The 16127-nt window shown below is 47.2% G+C and overlaps 1 protein-coding gene across 2 annotated transcripts; it reads right to left on the reverse strand.

Moving 5' to 3' along the window:
* Positions 1 to 723: 723 nt before the first annotated feature.
* Positions 724 to 14371, reverse strand: Ddx18 (DEAD-box helicase 18). 2 transcript variants are annotated; one of them, NM_001006996.1, is made up of 13 exons: positions 14188 to 14305; positions 12387 to 12674; positions 11043 to 11195; positions 8621 to 8756; positions 8279 to 8379; positions 7876 to 8190; positions 6586 to 6725; positions 5921 to 6082; positions 5184 to 5336; positions 4233 to 4346; positions 2708 to 2764; positions 2233 to 2410; positions 797 to 1032 (listed from the first exon to the last, which is right to left on the reverse strand). In NM_001006996.1, the coding sequence occupies exons 1-13, from the start codon at positions 14270 to 14272 to the stop codon at positions 890 to 892; spliced, it is 2025 nt and encodes a 674-aa protein (NP_001006997.1). In that variant the 5' UTR covers positions 14273 to 14305; the 3' UTR covers positions 797 to 889. The 2 variants fall into 2 exon arrangements, with proteins under 2 accessions (XP_063128478.1, NP_001006997.1); XM_063272408.1 differs by having other exon boundaries at positions 724 to 2410; positions 14188 to 14371.
* Positions 14372 to 16127: the final 1756 nt, after the last annotated feature.

Below are 16127 nucleotides of genomic sequence, written 5' to 3' on the forward strand. Positions count from 1 at the left end.
CTCAGTCCACCTCTTGCCATGAGGGCCAACAGTGTTGAACTCCTCCTTCTGGAGGGTTAGGTCTCCCCGGCACTTCTTTCACACGCTTCTTGTTCTGTGGAGCCAGACTTTGCCTTCCATCTTGTTAAGTGCAGCATGTAGCTGTGACAGGACAGTGCAGGGGTCCTCCGTCGTGTCGTGCTGAGGCTACTTTGGGTTTTAGGTAGAATGGAAAATTACTCAACTCTAGGACTGAGGTCAAGATGTGCCGGAATACTTACCTTAGCTCCTGCGTTATAAGCTGCCTGCGTGTAAGACTGCCCTCTGCAGCTGCAGAGGATACATCAGCACACACTTTTCGCCTTAAGGCTTCTTGCTCTAAATAGTTAGACCTATGCTTGGGTCTGAAATCCCAGAGTGTAGTCTCGGCTGGCCGGAATAAAGACCTTCAATTGGCTACACGCGTGATTCTGGTGGGTTCTAGGATGATCTGATGGGATCGTAGTCGGCTTCAGTCACCCAAGGATTCATTTGTCTTCACCTCTCATCTTGCTGTAGCGATGCTGGGTTTGTTCAGGCCCTACTGTGCCTTTCTTTTAAGTAGTTTCTGGGGATTTGAACTCAAATTCTTCATCTCCACAGCCCAATTACATGTTCTTGAAAACAACCAACCAATCAACCAACATAAGCCTGTTTTAAAAGTCAGGAATATACCAAGAGGGAAAGTTATAAAAAACATTAAAACAATGATAAAATTTGTTTTATGGAAGTATTTAAAAATAAAATATTATCATAGTAAAGACAAAAAGATTCTAAATGTGATAAACGTTCCTTTTTAAAGAGTACTGGGGAGCAGGGGTGGAGGAGGAGGAAGTTGGGCAAAGTCAGTCCAGGCAGAAGGCAGATCGCCTCAGTGAGAGAACTGCCTGCGGTCTGCTGGCTTCTTACTGATGTGTTTAAAGATCTTGGACTTCTCCACTTTCTTTGTTTTCTGGTAGCCGAATCCCCCACCACCACCTCTCTTTTTAAGCTTGCCGTCGTGGCTGCTCACATCTACAGGAGAATGTTAAGGAAGCCAAGCAACAAAGGGTACAAGCTGTGTCAGAGAAAAGCTCAATATGCCCAGCACTGCCCCTGTGCCGCACTCCCCTTGACCAACGGAGATGGTATGTGTGTGTCCGCGCGTGCACATGTGTGTGTGTGTGTGCGTGTGTGTGTATGAGCTGTGCAATGAACCTGCACAAGACTAGGAGCAACAATAAGCTTGAACACCAAAATGAACAGCAATGACGCTCAAGTCAACTGTGGTGGCCGCATGAGGCAGCACACTATAATCACAACAGCGTAGAATAACCGAGTCTGAGGTCAACTGAGCACTTGTCGCTGCACACGCCTTTCAAGTCTGCTGAGACCAGAGAGGCCCAAGAGCTATCTGCGATTCTTTCTCATACAATCCAACTCTTATTACAGCAGACGCTCACAAGGTCTAGCGTGAAGAAGCTCGTCAATCTGGTCTTGGAATCCCCTCAGGAGTTACTACAGTAGCATTGAAAAGCAGTCTTCCTATCTGATTCTTTCTTCTGAAAATACGGTTGCTACTCAAGCACATCTGTGCACACACACCAAACTGCAATGGAAGCAACTGGGAGGTCCTAGACCAGGGCTCAGCTTTGATTTCTGTGGCCATTTCTGCACAGGTAACCCTCTGGTGGCTACACGAGGCTAGAAAACTCTGTCTGAGAGCTCTCACCTCTCTTCAGCACTACTTCCCACCGCTCTGTGCCTCTACCTTGAAGACACAACTACCTGCCTCTCGCTAAGTTCTATTTCTGTCTTTTTAATATTCTTCTGTGTGTATACATGAGGGCATGTGTGCCACAGCACACGATGGAGGTCAGAGCGCAACTACTAGGGATGTTTGGTTCTCTCCTTCCACCCTGAGTCCTACAGGTCAAACTTGGGTGCCAGGCATGTTGTACAAACACTTTTGCCCACTGAGCTATCCTGCCAGCCAATCTTAGTTCTTCAGTGACTTAAATCCTGAGCTGCCTTATTCTGGTAATTCCCGCCCCAGTGACAAGTTCACGCTGACTCCTTCCTAGTCCCATGTTCTAGCTACTGCAGGCAGACACACAATGGCCAGGATGGACACCAGAGCCTTTTGGCTGGCAGCTGAGGGACACACCGACTTGCTGTTAAGCCCCAACAGTTCTGCTAAGCCCCTTAATTGCAGCACAACGTCACAAAGGATACTCAGATCAACAAAAGGAGGGACCTTAAAACCAAAAGACAGAGCAACTTGAGGCAAATTTAAGTTGTTGACATTGAAGATCTGCTTGAGAGAGTGGGAGTCATATGCCCGTATGTAGGACTTGTACGCTTCCTGGGCAGACTTGTGCAGAAAGTAGTTCTTTTCGATCAGTTTTTCCAGCTGAAATAGAAAAAGGCAGATGTCAACTGTGACAATAGTTATCCAAAAAGCACCTGTCCTTGACTGCAGTTGACTCTGGCCTCTCGTCTCAGGCAGCACAGATGCAAGACTGAGGTTCCGTCAGGCCACCGAGAGCACGAGCATATAGGAAGAATGCCCAAGGACCTCACAGTCCAAGCCAGCATCACCCACGAGTGACAGAGGGTGAGCTCAGGGAGTGACTGCAAAACCTCACGAGCAGTACTGGGGCAGGTGATCTCTCCCCAGAAAGATAATTAGCACGAACAAAAAGCTTACCTGAGACTGAATATCAGAAACCTTAGACCAGGAGAAGTCAAACTGATTCAACGGAACCTAGAGAAACAACAGTTGAAGTATCAGTGAGAGGGGCACTCGGGATCAGAAGGATGAAGACTGAAGTGTCCCATCAGCTGCGACAGCAAGGGACAGTGCTGGTACTGAGGACAGAAGTGCCTGGGCTGTGGAACTCCAGGATAGGGACATCAATTTGCTGGTTGCTACCCCCAGTCACTAGAGCATCCCATCTCTGCAGAGTTCATGAGAATCCTGCATGGCGGCCCCCATTTCTTTCCTCCTCAAAAGCTGAGGTGAGGAACTGAGCAGAGGCAAGCAACTGCTAACACCTCCCTCACCCCCTCAACCCTGACATTGAGGGCAGTAAATGTTTTTCCTATTTTCTAGCAGGGCTAGTCTTGAACCTGCTGTGATCCCCCTGCCACTGCTTCTTGACTGCTGGGATCATAGGTGTGTACTACCATGCCTGGGATGACCACCTCTTTTCCTCTATACCGGGAGAGGGGCTTCTATACCACTCTGTGTCTGGTGCTAGGGGCACTGGGCCCATGCCAAGATGACTCCAGCTCTCTCAAGAATTTATCAAATATTACCTTTACATAGCTGGGCAAACAGACAGAAGCTGTACTGGGTCTTGCTACAGACTGGGGAGGATAATGCTATACCAGGACTGGCTGCTGCCCTCCCCTAGGAAGGCATGTGTGCTTGGCCTGGAGAACAGACGGGGAAGTGACGGAGCAACCTGTCACGGTGCATTTGTGTGCTGGGAGCACACCTTGCTGAACAGTGTCCTGTGGAGATCTAGGCAAAGAGCAGCAAAGCAAAGTGTGCAGGGGCCTCAGGGCAACTCAGGAATCAGTGTCACATTGTAGGAAGGAGGAAATCTGTGTGGCAGGACTATGCCAGGAGAGTGTCATGGTGCCAGTGTCATGGACAAGCAGGTCTGCCATATTCCTGCCAGGCCTAGCGACAAGGAGGTCATATGCAGCCTGGATGCATACTTTTCTGGTAGGATGGGCTAAGGGCAAACCCAGGTAGGCTAGGGATTAGATGGCTATGGCCAGTCCTGAAGGGAGCTGCAGGAGGCTGAGTTGAGAGCCGAAGCAGATTATGTGAGGGCTTCACAGGGAGACAGGGACCAGGAAGTGCTGGAAAGAGTCAGGAGGGGGTGGGGGGCACAGGGAGAGCACAGATCTGCTGCTTCTCTGTGACAAAGAGATCGGAAAGATGCTGTGTCCAGACTGCAAGTGTGCTGGGAGAGCAGAGCAGGGCTGAAGAGGGCTGCAGAGAACCAGAAAGGGAGCCTGCACTGTGGAAATGCTGCGGGGACAAAGCCACGGGCCTGTTCCTTCTATCCTTACTACCTACCTCTCCCAGTGACTTAGCACTGTTTGACATCAACTTAACCCCTACCTACCCTGCATCTATAGAGATGGTACGGGAGACGAATCCTCATATCAAGAGGAGTTTCCTCCCAACTTAAGATGTCCCTAACAAAGGCCTTTACCTTGGATTGTTTCAAGTACCGAAGGAAACCCAGCTCTTCAGGGCGCAAGATGAGCAGGGCGTGCCCTCTTCCATTCAGGCCTCGGGCTGTTCTGCCGACCCGATGAATGTACTCCTGTGGCGAGGCAGGAAAAGCTGGCTTACATTGCGGTGTCTGACTGTGCTCTGCTGTAAGGAGCATGCTGGCACACCTAACTAGACCGTGGACAGGGCAGGGCCAACCTCACCTTCACATCCTCCTCACTCTGGGGCAGCATTCCCTCTGAGGGTACCACCCCTTAAAAGAGCCAACCACCAAAGCAAGAGGAGCTCCACCCACCAGCCATACCAACACTGTGTGAGAGAAGCTGCAGGCACATCAACAACGACCTAATGACTGCTATAGTTCACCTTCAAAACTGTTCTTTAAGGAAATTAATTTAAATGCTAGCCACTACTTTATTCTAACTCACTGTTCATTCAAAGTACTTTTGTGTAGGTGTCTGCATGCCTGTGTGAGGTCCGAGGTGGAGCCAAGTGCCTTCTCTGCGGTTCTCTATGCTTCTCTCTGTCCAGGCAGGCTCTCACTGAACCTGATGCTTGCTGTTTTGGTTCGCTGGCTGGCCAAGCCCTCAGAGCCTGTCTGTCCCCATCCTCCTCCCTCCCCTGCTGCTGCCGGGGTTACAGGAGCACATGCATGCCTGGCCTTTACATGGTTATTTATCCTACTGCAGCCTCGACCGACCTTATTTACTTCCGTGATCATTACTTCCTCCAGACGCCAGTTGGACACATTAGTCTAAGGATCAATCTAGCATTCTTAAAGCTCTTTGCACACGCCTTTGATTCCTACAGGGTCCCTGACACTCCACACCAGGGACACCCTGCCGCGCTGACAGTGGCTGCTCTGTGCAGGTAAGCCTCATGGATGTGGAAGGACATGCTTCTTTGGGCAAATGCACTCCTCAGTTACCTTGGGGTCATCGGGAGGATCGTACTGAACAATCCAGTCCACTTCAGGGATGTCCAGCCCTCTGGCCGCCACATCAGTGCACAGCAGTATTCCCGAATCTGCGTTGCAGAATTGGAAGAACGTGGTTGTTCGCTTATTTTGCTTTTGCTTTCCCTAGATTCAAAATCAAGAAGAGCACAAAAACCCATTCAGGTTGTATGTGAGAGCTGAATGTACAGCCCATCAACTGTGGAGCTGCTACCACACGTTAGAGCAACCTTACTCCAGTCCAGGCTCCATCTCCCTAACCAGACCCCAAGCCTTGGAGAGGGAGGGTGTCCTTTATCAGTCTGCATTTACCTATGTGTTATAACATTTCTGTGTGAAGTGCTCTGATCACATTGACCCCATCCTCCTCTCCTGCCCCCTCCCAGCCCTGCTCACTCCCTTCCTGTCCCTCTTTTCTTTCATGTCCATGTGTGATTCAAGAAGCAGGCAGAAGCATGAGTGAAGGGGATTGCAGGCACATGGGCACCTTACCAGAGGCTACCACTGAGGAAACATATCTAATAACCATTAGCCTCTTATAGATAGATCCTCAGGGAGAGGCAGAGCCTTGAGCTGTTTTCAGATCCATGCAGACCCGCTCGCTCTCTGGGAGAGGAGCCACTCAGATCTATGTTCAGAGGGAGTGATTCCTCTCATCCCACGTGCACAGGCTCACCCCGGCTCTCAGCAGGCTCACTGCCACCACTTACATGGATGGCTAAGACAGGCAGGTCAATGTAGTTCAGCAGCTCATAGTGGTATTTCACAGACATACAGGAGGAAAAGAAGACCATCACTTTCTTCTTCCGGTTCTTCTTAAGGAATGTGAAAAGCAGAAGGAACCTCTTCTCAGAGGGACAGACAACATACCCCTGAAATGGAGCGAGTGAACAGGTCACCCACAGAAGGATGTGCGCAAACACAACAGTATACTGCAAGGCCTCCTGCCACGCTTAAGGACTGTACCAACCCACCAACCCCAACGATGGGGGACAGTTCACTCACTGAAAGACTTTGCCTTGGGGCTAGAAAGAGCTCAGCAAGTAAAGGGCTGAGGACAGGCATCTACGGGAATGCTGGGTAAGCGTGGCAGTCAGCATGTAATCCCAATGCCCAGGAAATGGGTCAGTGGGGCAAACTGACTGGCTAGATCAGCTGAGTCTACAAGCACTCAGATGCGACTCTTCTCAATATTCAAATGGTGAGCCATCAGGAAGACATCTGACATTAGTCTCTGGCAGATGCCAAACCCAAGCCTGCTAATCTGACTCAGGTCCCTCAATCATGTGCTCTGTGGATCATTTTGAAGAAGCACAAGGAAACACCAAGTTTCTGGCTTTACTTACTTTACTTCTAGGCTAGTCATAAACAGTACCTGCTCAAGGCCATCCACTGTGGCAACCTCTTTGTCGTCGTCAACACCCACGTACAATGGCTCTTTTTTCAGGGAAATTCTTGCCAAGTCTTCAACTTTTCGAGTTTGTGTGGCAGAGAAGAGCATGGTTTGCCTACGTGCTAAAAAGACACAGAAATAGCCAAACCTTCCGAGGACTCTCAGAGCTGCTTCACAATTACACTTTAGGGAGAGATTTCAGAAGAGGGGCCATGCTGATGGTATACACACCCAGACAACATCAAGAGTAAGGCTATAATGTGAATTTCAGGTCTGTAAACATGCCAACTTAGGGGAAATGGACAGATCCTAAGCAAATAAACCCACGTGATGGGTAGGTCAGGTTTCCCGGCCATCAGCAATACCTTCTTCAAGTTAGTCAAAGGAAAAGGAGCTACAGAACCCTACGACTTGTAGTGAACGTTCACAGTAAAGTTTAGCAGTCCCAAGCTGAAAACACACATACACCTGTCAACAGCTGACTGAATTAAACAAACTAGTGCGCTCGCAAAGGTGACATGCCCATCGCTTTGCTTGTGGTTATGATTTTCAAGCCGTACACAAGAGTATCGAAAATGAGATTACTTATTTTTAAATTAAGTGCTTGCTTGTCTGTATACTAAATAAGGTACCTTCAGAAGCCAAGAGGGGCAGATTCCCCTGGAGCTAGAGTTCCAGGTGATGACCATGTGGTGTGGTGATGGGACCCAAGCCTGGGTCCTCTGCAAGAGCAGTATGTGCTCTTAATTGCTGGGCCATCTCTCTGGGCGCTAATTTATTTTTTGAGGCAGAGCCTCATGTAGCTCTGGGGTCAAACTCTCTGGAGTCAAGGTCTCAGGGATGACCTTCAACTCCTGCTTCCACACTTGGTTTCTTATGTCAATTATATTTCAGCACAACATTGTACAACGTACAGATCACAGCCTTATCGTAGATATGTACAATTTGTCATGTTGAAAGACTACATCCACGAATAGAACATAGAAGGTGAGACTGCCTTCATAGAGATAAAAACAGGGACCACAGAGACTCAGCCAGAGCTCAACTCTTACAAGGCATCTTCTCATCCAGACTGTTGAACCTGCATTTTACTTCCTGTGCTATGGAAATGTGCTGTATGAAGCTAGCAGAACGACTTCTGAAGCTGACAGGCCCAGCCTCCTCATATGGCCACAGTAAAAATCTGGTATTGAAATACTGTTTTTCCTACCAGATCACCAATCATGGACCTCTTACTACCCTGTGAGCCCCATGCAGATGCCACCCACTTACCTGGCAAAAGTTTAATGATCTGCTTTAATTCTTCTTCAAACCCAACATCCAAGATACGGTCGGCCTCATCGATAACCAGACACTGCAGGTTCTTGTACATAAACCCTGGTGTGTTCTGCATGTGGTCTAGGAGCCGGCCTGGGGTGGCCACGACGATGTTGATCCCATTGAGAAGCTTCTGTACCTCAGCAGACCTGTTACTGCCACCCATGATCAGCCCGTACGTGTGAACGTGGTGTGTCATCAGTTCCTTAAGCACACCAAAGGTCTGCATGGCCAGTTCTCTGGTAGGAGAGAGAATCAGGACTCCTGTTCCTAAAAGGCAAAAGGTGACAGGGCCATCTCACAAGTCCTTAAGAGACACAAATCCTTGTGACATAACAGCAGAGAGACAGAGCCTTACCATTCCTGGGCATGAACTTCAATTTGACAATGAGCTCGATCACAGGGATGAGGAAAGCAAGGGTCTTGCCGCTGCCGGTTTTCGCAGCCGCCAGAAGATCCCTTAGTATTGCAGAAGACAAAGGACATTCATTTGACTCATACGGATGTGTGCTAACCCACACTATGTGCTATAAGCACGCTCTAGGCACTAATATAGAGCACAAGGTGCCCAGCACCTAACCCACAGAGACTGATCCACCAGTAGGTAACTTGAGTTTTTAATATAGCCAAACAGGAATCTACACAGAGAACAGAGTCAGAGGAATGCACACGAATGTCTCTATATCAATATCAGCCGTACCTGCCTTCCAGAAGTGGCCTGATACTTTTATGCTGGATCTCTGTCATGTGCTTGAAGCCCATTTCTTCTATGGCCTTCAGGGTGTTCTCATTGACGAGATTAGACAAGGAAGCAAACGAAGTGTCCTCGAAAGCACCTAATAGGAGATTGCTCACTGTCAGCAAGCCGTGTGGTCAGAGAGTGATGGCACTGCTGCCATATCCAACTGCTCCCTACAAGAGCTTCTTACAGCCAGAAGACACTAATAATGCCCAATCACGGGTAAGATAAAAAAAGATGAGAAAAATCCATGGAAAAAGAAATGTGTAACAGTATAAAATGTGTAAACACTGGGGCTGGAGAGATGGCTCAGTGGTTAAGAGCACTCGCTGCTGTTGCAGAGGACCTGGGTACCGTTCCCAGCACCCACACGGTGGCTCTTAACCACTCGCAATCCTAGTTCCAGGAGTAAAATAACTACTCATCTCCATGGGCACCAGGCATGCATGGTGTACATGCATACACGCTGGCAAAGTACCATACACATAAGAAAAAGTATGGACATCAAACATATCAAAAACTGAGCCCTCCACTCTGCCATGCTCTGGCCACAGCTGTGGTTTCTCAGCTTGGCAGCCATGATGGTCCTGACTTGTGACAGATGTTGTGGGAAAACACCCACGACCTGATTAATGTTTTCAGTGCGGCACTGATAAACTACTAGACACATAACGCTTTTATAAATCAGGCTTTGTTAGAAGACTTTTCCCAACCAGAGGTCAAGTAAAAACTCTGATCATTTTTTAAAAGAGACTTTACTTTTAACCACATGTCTGTTTGTGTGCAGACATGTGCACATGAGTGCCGACTCCTGTGATATCCCAGAGCTAGAACTACCTGTGCACAGATCACCGTGAGCCACTAGCATGGATGTTTGTCTCTGGTTCTCTGCTTTGAGCTGCTGAGCTTATTTCCAGCCCCGGGGAGCATGTTTAGGACAGGTTCCTGTGAAGGCTGCTGGAGGATATTTGATCACACTGTGAACCCCAATACTGTATTGTTTACTGGACAAACCGGTTCTCATCGTGGTGTGGCTCAGTCTGGCTGGGATACAGACATGCCCTTAGCACACACCTTTAACCCCAAACAACGAAGGTGAAGTTAGTGTGTAGAAGGAAGCACCCACGTCAAATGAGACAAAGATTTGACAGAATAAGATATTCCCAACTCTCACAAGAACAGAAATTAAAGCTACTTAAGAGAAAGCCTGGGGGGGGGAGGGGCGGAAACATGGGGGAGAGGAAGGGAGGGAGGAGAAAGTTTTACTAGGACGGAGTATAGAGACAGGTTGCAGAGAGAGAACAAGCAGACATAGGTGAAGACCGAATGAACCAGAGAACGAGAATGAGCCAGAAGATTAGAACATATGAGGCCAAGCAGAGCAATTCAGTCAGAAGCTGAAGCCAGTTTGAATCAGTCAACAAGGAAAGGAGTTCAGAAAGACCTAGAAAGAGTGAGCTTAAGTCTCAGAGGCTGAAAACATTCTAGGTCTAGGTAAGAAGCTTCCAGGCCCAGGCCCAGGTTAGGTTAGGTAGAAGCAGCGAGCCTTCGAGACTTACATCGGGAATAAAAGACACTTTTACAGAAGGTAGCATGCGTCCATGCATTCTTGACTTCTGTTCTGAACTTCAGTGAGTTTACTGGGATATACAGCCCCATTGTAAAAAGGAACATCTAAATTGACACTGGGCTGGAGAATTCTTTTTGTGCGGGGTGTGTGTGTGTGTGTGTGTGTGTGTGTGTGTGTGTGTGTGTGTGTGGACTAAATTCAGGACCTTGTGCATGCTGGGCAAGGGGCTATGCTATGTGTCTCAAGATGCTGTGTGGCAGGCACCTCCACACTCTAGATGTCAGTAGACTGCCCATAGTCAGGCTTGCAGTGTACGACTTTAGGTGCTAACATGGATATTTCTGAGACAAGCTTGCTGCTTGACTTGGGGTGCAAAACTGTCCTGCTGATGAGTCACTTCTGTAACTTCTCTAATTTTCTTCTGTAGACTGCCCTCAGCACAGTACTACCAGGTGACTTTAGCAATCTCAATTAAGCATTACAATACTAAGCAAGCAAGCAAGCAAGCAAGATCTCCTAAAAACAGCTCAAACAACTCCTATGCAATTCTGGTTAGAACGATAAATTCTAGCCGAAACCCTTGAATCCCAGAAGCTGTGAGAATATGAAACTATTTAAATATTAGGAACACAGAGAAAGAAAGAAAAGGGATGGAGAAAAGTGCCCAGGTACCACAAAGCAGAAGAGGGAAAACAGCACAAAGATACAAAACTCATGTGGGCTGATAATTAAAGGTCACAATGGAACCTTCCGTCATGCAGAGAAATGTGACACATCTAAGACAAGACACCTGGAAAAGTCCCTGACCATCACCTGTCACTCCCAACGGCAGACTGGGCACCTCACTGTCATCTGCCTCCTTCACACCATCTTCTGGTTCCTCACCAGCCCCTTCTGGTTCCTCACCAGCCCCTTCTGGTTCCTCACGAGCCTCCGTGCCTTCTTCAGTTTTTGCTTTTTTGGGATCTTGGTTTAAAAAACAAACAAATAAAAACTCTTTTATTATTAAAATAACCAATGGGAACGGAACATTGGTTATGTAAAGAAATACATTTTTCAAAGCTTAATGTTATGCTAACATTTGATACTTGTTACAAACCTTTTTCAGGAAGAGACTTGGTTCAATATTTAAAATGTTGGGGTATAAATGATTTGCAAACAAAACAATGTTTTAAAGTTTCTTAAGCATTACACTATTCCAGATTTAAAAAAGAATCATTGACCCCCCCCAACCTCCCCAACAAAAATTATCTGTGTAGCCCTGGCTGCCTGGAGCTCAACTTATGAGCTAGGCTGGCCTTGAACCCACACAAGCACCAATATTTTCTCCTCTTGCCATTACACCTCTGTAAGTAGCTTCTGCTTTGAAGATGAAACACTAAAAGCTTGGGCTTTTCCTGTTCCCACAGATGTTAAGGCTAGAGCAAGGGCGATGGTTTCTTAGCCGGTGATCCAAACTGGGCTGCTGGGAAGAAGCACAGAAGTATGCTCCTGCAGCACTCAAACCACCTCACCCTGCCCCATTTGCTTGTTCACACCTCAACAGGAGGCTCATCTGTGTGCACCAGAATTTGCTGCCATCTTCCTCCTCCTGCTCTTCAGCACTACCCTGTATCGTCCACTCACATGAAAGACCAATGTCTTATTTACTCACAACTTTCCTATGCGTTATCTTAGACTTTGCAAATCAGCGCTTCTGGGGGAGAGGGCTTATAAACAATATACGAGCAGGAGACAAGTAAATCAAAAGGTCACAGAATGACTAAGGCGAATGCCTTCACACACAAAAGCCCAGGGAGATGCCTCCCATTCCAGCCTGGATTCAGGCTGTGTTCATTAAAGTTCTAAAGCCATGGAAATATGCACACTCAAAAGATGATGCGATGGTCCATCCAGTTTATCTACACAGCCCAACGATCTGCTCCCCACAACCCTTAGTGGAGTACTATAAATGTAAAGAACTTTCCCCAAGGGTAGCCAACCTGGGGAAAACTCCAAACCTGCCTCCCTTGTCCACCAATAATAAACCGTGTTGTTTAGCTCCCAGGCTAGTCTCACGCTGGTGAGCACAGGGGACGCTTCACACACACAATAGAGGGACGTGACCAAGAGTTGAAAATCTATCTGAATGGCAAATACGAAAAGCAAAAAACCCACCAGGCTCAGTGTCATTTCCAATTTTCCTCTTCTTCTTCTTTTTCTTCTTTAGTTCTGGATCTGTAGATGGCATTGCTGCTGCTTCTCCATTGGTTAAAATGGTAAGTTTTTGGGGTGACTTTTTAACTTTGGCATTTTCCACAGTCTCCTCGGGCACGCCTCTACTTTGTGCTTCTGCTGAGCCTGCAGTCACAGAATGCTTCAGGGCCTTTTTAGCTTTTCCACCTTTTCCTAGTTCTTCAGGCACATCTCCATTTTCAGGCTGTGACAGGCTCCTGTCTGATGCTTCTGTTTAAAGACAGAACTTACACTGTGACAAGAGAAAGCTTAAACGCTGACATTCGCAGGAAAAAAAAATCCCGGGCTTTCTGGACCTCCCAATTGTTTAAAGTTGTTTTAACTTCAAAAGACCTTAGTTGGCATACAGAAGTCTATGAAAAATGTCGGCAAGGTCACATAATTAAATCAAATGATTAGTAAGCAGCAATGAGAAGAAATATATTTTTAACGTAAGTATCTGGACTGCTGGTGTTGCTGGCACACACCTTTAATCCCAGCACTTGGGAGACAGAGACAGGTGGATCTCTGAGTTTGAGACCAGCCTGGTATAACTGAGCTAGTACTGGGATAGCCAGTGCTAAGCATTTGATAAACATAACTGAATGTTTCACATTCCTACAGTTATTACTTATATAATTTCACATCACTCAAACCCAACTTTCCTAGACTTTGGTGAACTGAAAATTCAGTTAACGAAAACCACTCATTTGCCCTATTAAAGCCCCAAACTATCCTTACGAGGCAACACCATCTTTAGTTTACAATATTACCTACACCAAGAAGTAGCTACTAAGCGGCGTTAATTATTCTACAGGTACTAAATGAAGAAACTTCAATACTTATGCCTAAAACCCACCACGGCCTCTGCGCTTTCAATTACTATCTGTTGAAAATCATGTGGGTTGAGTCAATTTCCCTCAGCACTTCCCACGGAGGACTTAATTCAGTGATTCTCAATCTACTGGTCACTCGACCCCCCACTACAGGAGTCTCATATCAGATATTTACATTACGATTCATAACAGTAGCAAAATTACAGCTATAAAGTAGCAACGAGATAATTTTGTGGTGGGTGGGGGTCATCACAATATGAGGAACTTTAATAATGGGCTACATCATTAGAAAGGTTGAGAACCTTGTATCTTACAGGGAGGTAACCTAAACAAGCTACAAAAACTGCAACAAGAGAGTGACAAGTGTCAACTTTTCACTTAAGCCCTTGTGCCAAAACCAAGATGTTAAGGAATTTACAAACTAAGTTGTGTGCCACAAGAACCCTGGGAGAGTTCTGCGTTTAACATGCGAGGAGGATCCCTGCAGGAATGAAGAGAACAAGCTAAGAAAGACAGCAGTATCATCACTGGGAAAGCTCCGAGAAAAAGAATTCATAAAAGTTTGGGCAGAGGATGAGATCCAAGAACTAAGTAAAAGTCGGGAACCGCAAAGGGTAGTACCTAGATACAAAGTTCTCCATGGGGACTAAAGATGATGGGGGAGTCTAGGGTAATAGTTAGGTTTTGAATGTCCTGCCAACATAATGCTGGGAAGTAAGTTCGAGGCCTCTCACTTCCACCCCGTGCCGAGAAACCCACACCCGCAAAGAGCAGGGTGCACTGGGGCTGGGACCCAGGAGGCCTGCTCGTGCGGCGCATGCCGGGCTCCCGCCGGAAGCTGCCCGGCGCACCGCCGAGTTTCTGGGTTCCCGAAGTCGTTCGACACTGCGGGGTTCAGCACAGCTCACCTTGCAGCTTCAGGTTCCGTTGCCGCAGCTTGGCGTTCCGCTTTTCGATCTTCTTGCGCAGGAGTTTCATCTGTAACTGCGACATGTTGCCGGGTTGCCCAGCCGTCTGCACCGAGCGACAGATGCACGTGCGCAGTTCCGAGTCGGAAGTGTTGTATCGCTGGACTCGGCGGACCCGCGGGGCGGAAATGCTTTGGGCGGAAACGGTTTCTGGCGAGAGCTGGGTTTCCTTTGGAGACCGAATTTCCTGCAGCGCCCTCTGGGGACTGGAGGACGCGTTGTGAACCTGTTTGCCTTGCTAATGGCCCGCTAGTTTTACAAACCAAGACTGAACAATAAAAAATCCGATTGATTGGAAGACAGAATTCCTTGTGGCTCAGAAAAATCTGTTCTCCTTCACTGTTAGAGTGGTGTCAGTTTCCGGTCAGAAGAGGTTTAAGTCTTAAAGTCTTCTTGGTAGACGGGCGTGGTGGTGCTCGCCTTTAATCTCTGCACAAGGAAGGCAGGGCAAGTGGATCTTTGTGAGTTGAGACCAGCCTCATCCACAGAGCAGCACTCCACACCCACCCAGCGCGCCCCAAACGAAACAAAAAGACTAAGGAAACAAGAACAACAACAAAAATATAACAACTTGGGCCCTGTATCACACAAATGTCTTTCCTCACAGCATAGTTTTTCCTCAATTTTCCAGGGCTGCGTTCTCTCTCTCTCTCTCTTTCCTTGTCTCCCTCTCTCTCCCTGTCTCCCTGTCTCCCTGTCTCCCTGTCTCCCTGTCTCCCTGTCTCCCTGTCTCCCTCTCCCTCCCCCCTCTTTCTTTTCATTTCTTTTCTTTTTCTTTTGTGCTGGTGTGCGGTAGATGTATGATGAATGCCATAGGTAAAACAGAATTTTTACATGACTTCCATGAAGACAGAATCATAGTAACAGAACACATACTGACAGGGAAGTTCATGAACCACCTAACAAGGTTCCTGGTTTCAGGGTGGACATTTGGGTGAAGTCTTCATTCATCATACATTATGCTTAGATGTACGTGTGTGTGTGTGTGTGTGTGTGTGTGTGTGTGAGAGAGAGAGAGAGAGAGAGAGAGAGAGAGAGAGAGAGAGAGAGAGAGAGAGTGTGTGTGTCCGGGGATGGGCCTGCAGATGGAATCTTTAATTCAGCATTTCAGTGCTGAGTATTGAACCCAGGGCCTTTTTTATGTAGGTGGTCACCATACCGATGGAGCTACACTTTACTCCTAAGTGTCTAGAAGTATTATAATTGGGGCACAGGAGATGGCTCAGTCTGTGAAGAGATTGCCTTGCAAAAACAAAGACCCGAATTCCATCTACCTCTCATAGAAAGAAAGCCAGTTGTAGTGGTGCTCAGATGCCAGCTTCCTTCTAGGACCAGGCCCAGGAGAAACCATGTCTCAAGATAGTGCCTGATATCTGTGATGGCTATTCTTGTTGCCAACTTGACTGCATCTGGAATGAACTGCAACCCAGAAAAGGAGGACTTTTCTTGGTTTAAAATGGTCAAATACACTTCTAGTTCAGACCTTTGAAGGAAGAAGACATAAGCCTTTGATCTGGATCTGAAGGCTGGAAGGTCCACATTTAATCTGGGCCATACCTTCTGATGGAAGGTATAAGAACATGGACCAATGCTCTTTGCCTGTTTGCCCTGGCCTTGCTAGCCCATTCCTTCCTTCACCGGCATTAGAGTTTACTTCTTTGGGATTCCAGCATGTATTGAAGAGTAGCTGAGACCAGCTTGTGGCCTGAGTAACTACTGGATTCTTGGACATTTTATTCACAGCCACCACTGTTGGATCAGCTGGACTGCAGCCTGTAGGTCATTCTAGTAAATCATAACCTATCAATTGATCAATCAATCAGTCAATCAACCTACCTATCTAATCTAATCTATCTATCTATCTATCTATCTATCTATCT

This window comes from Rattus norvegicus, chromosome 13, assembly GCF_036323735.1.
Source record: "Rattus norvegicus strain BN/NHsdMcwi chromosome 13, GRCr8, whole genome shotgun sequence".
Classification (NCBI taxonomy): Eukaryota; Metazoa; Chordata; class Mammalia; order Rodentia; family Muridae; genus Rattus; species Rattus norvegicus.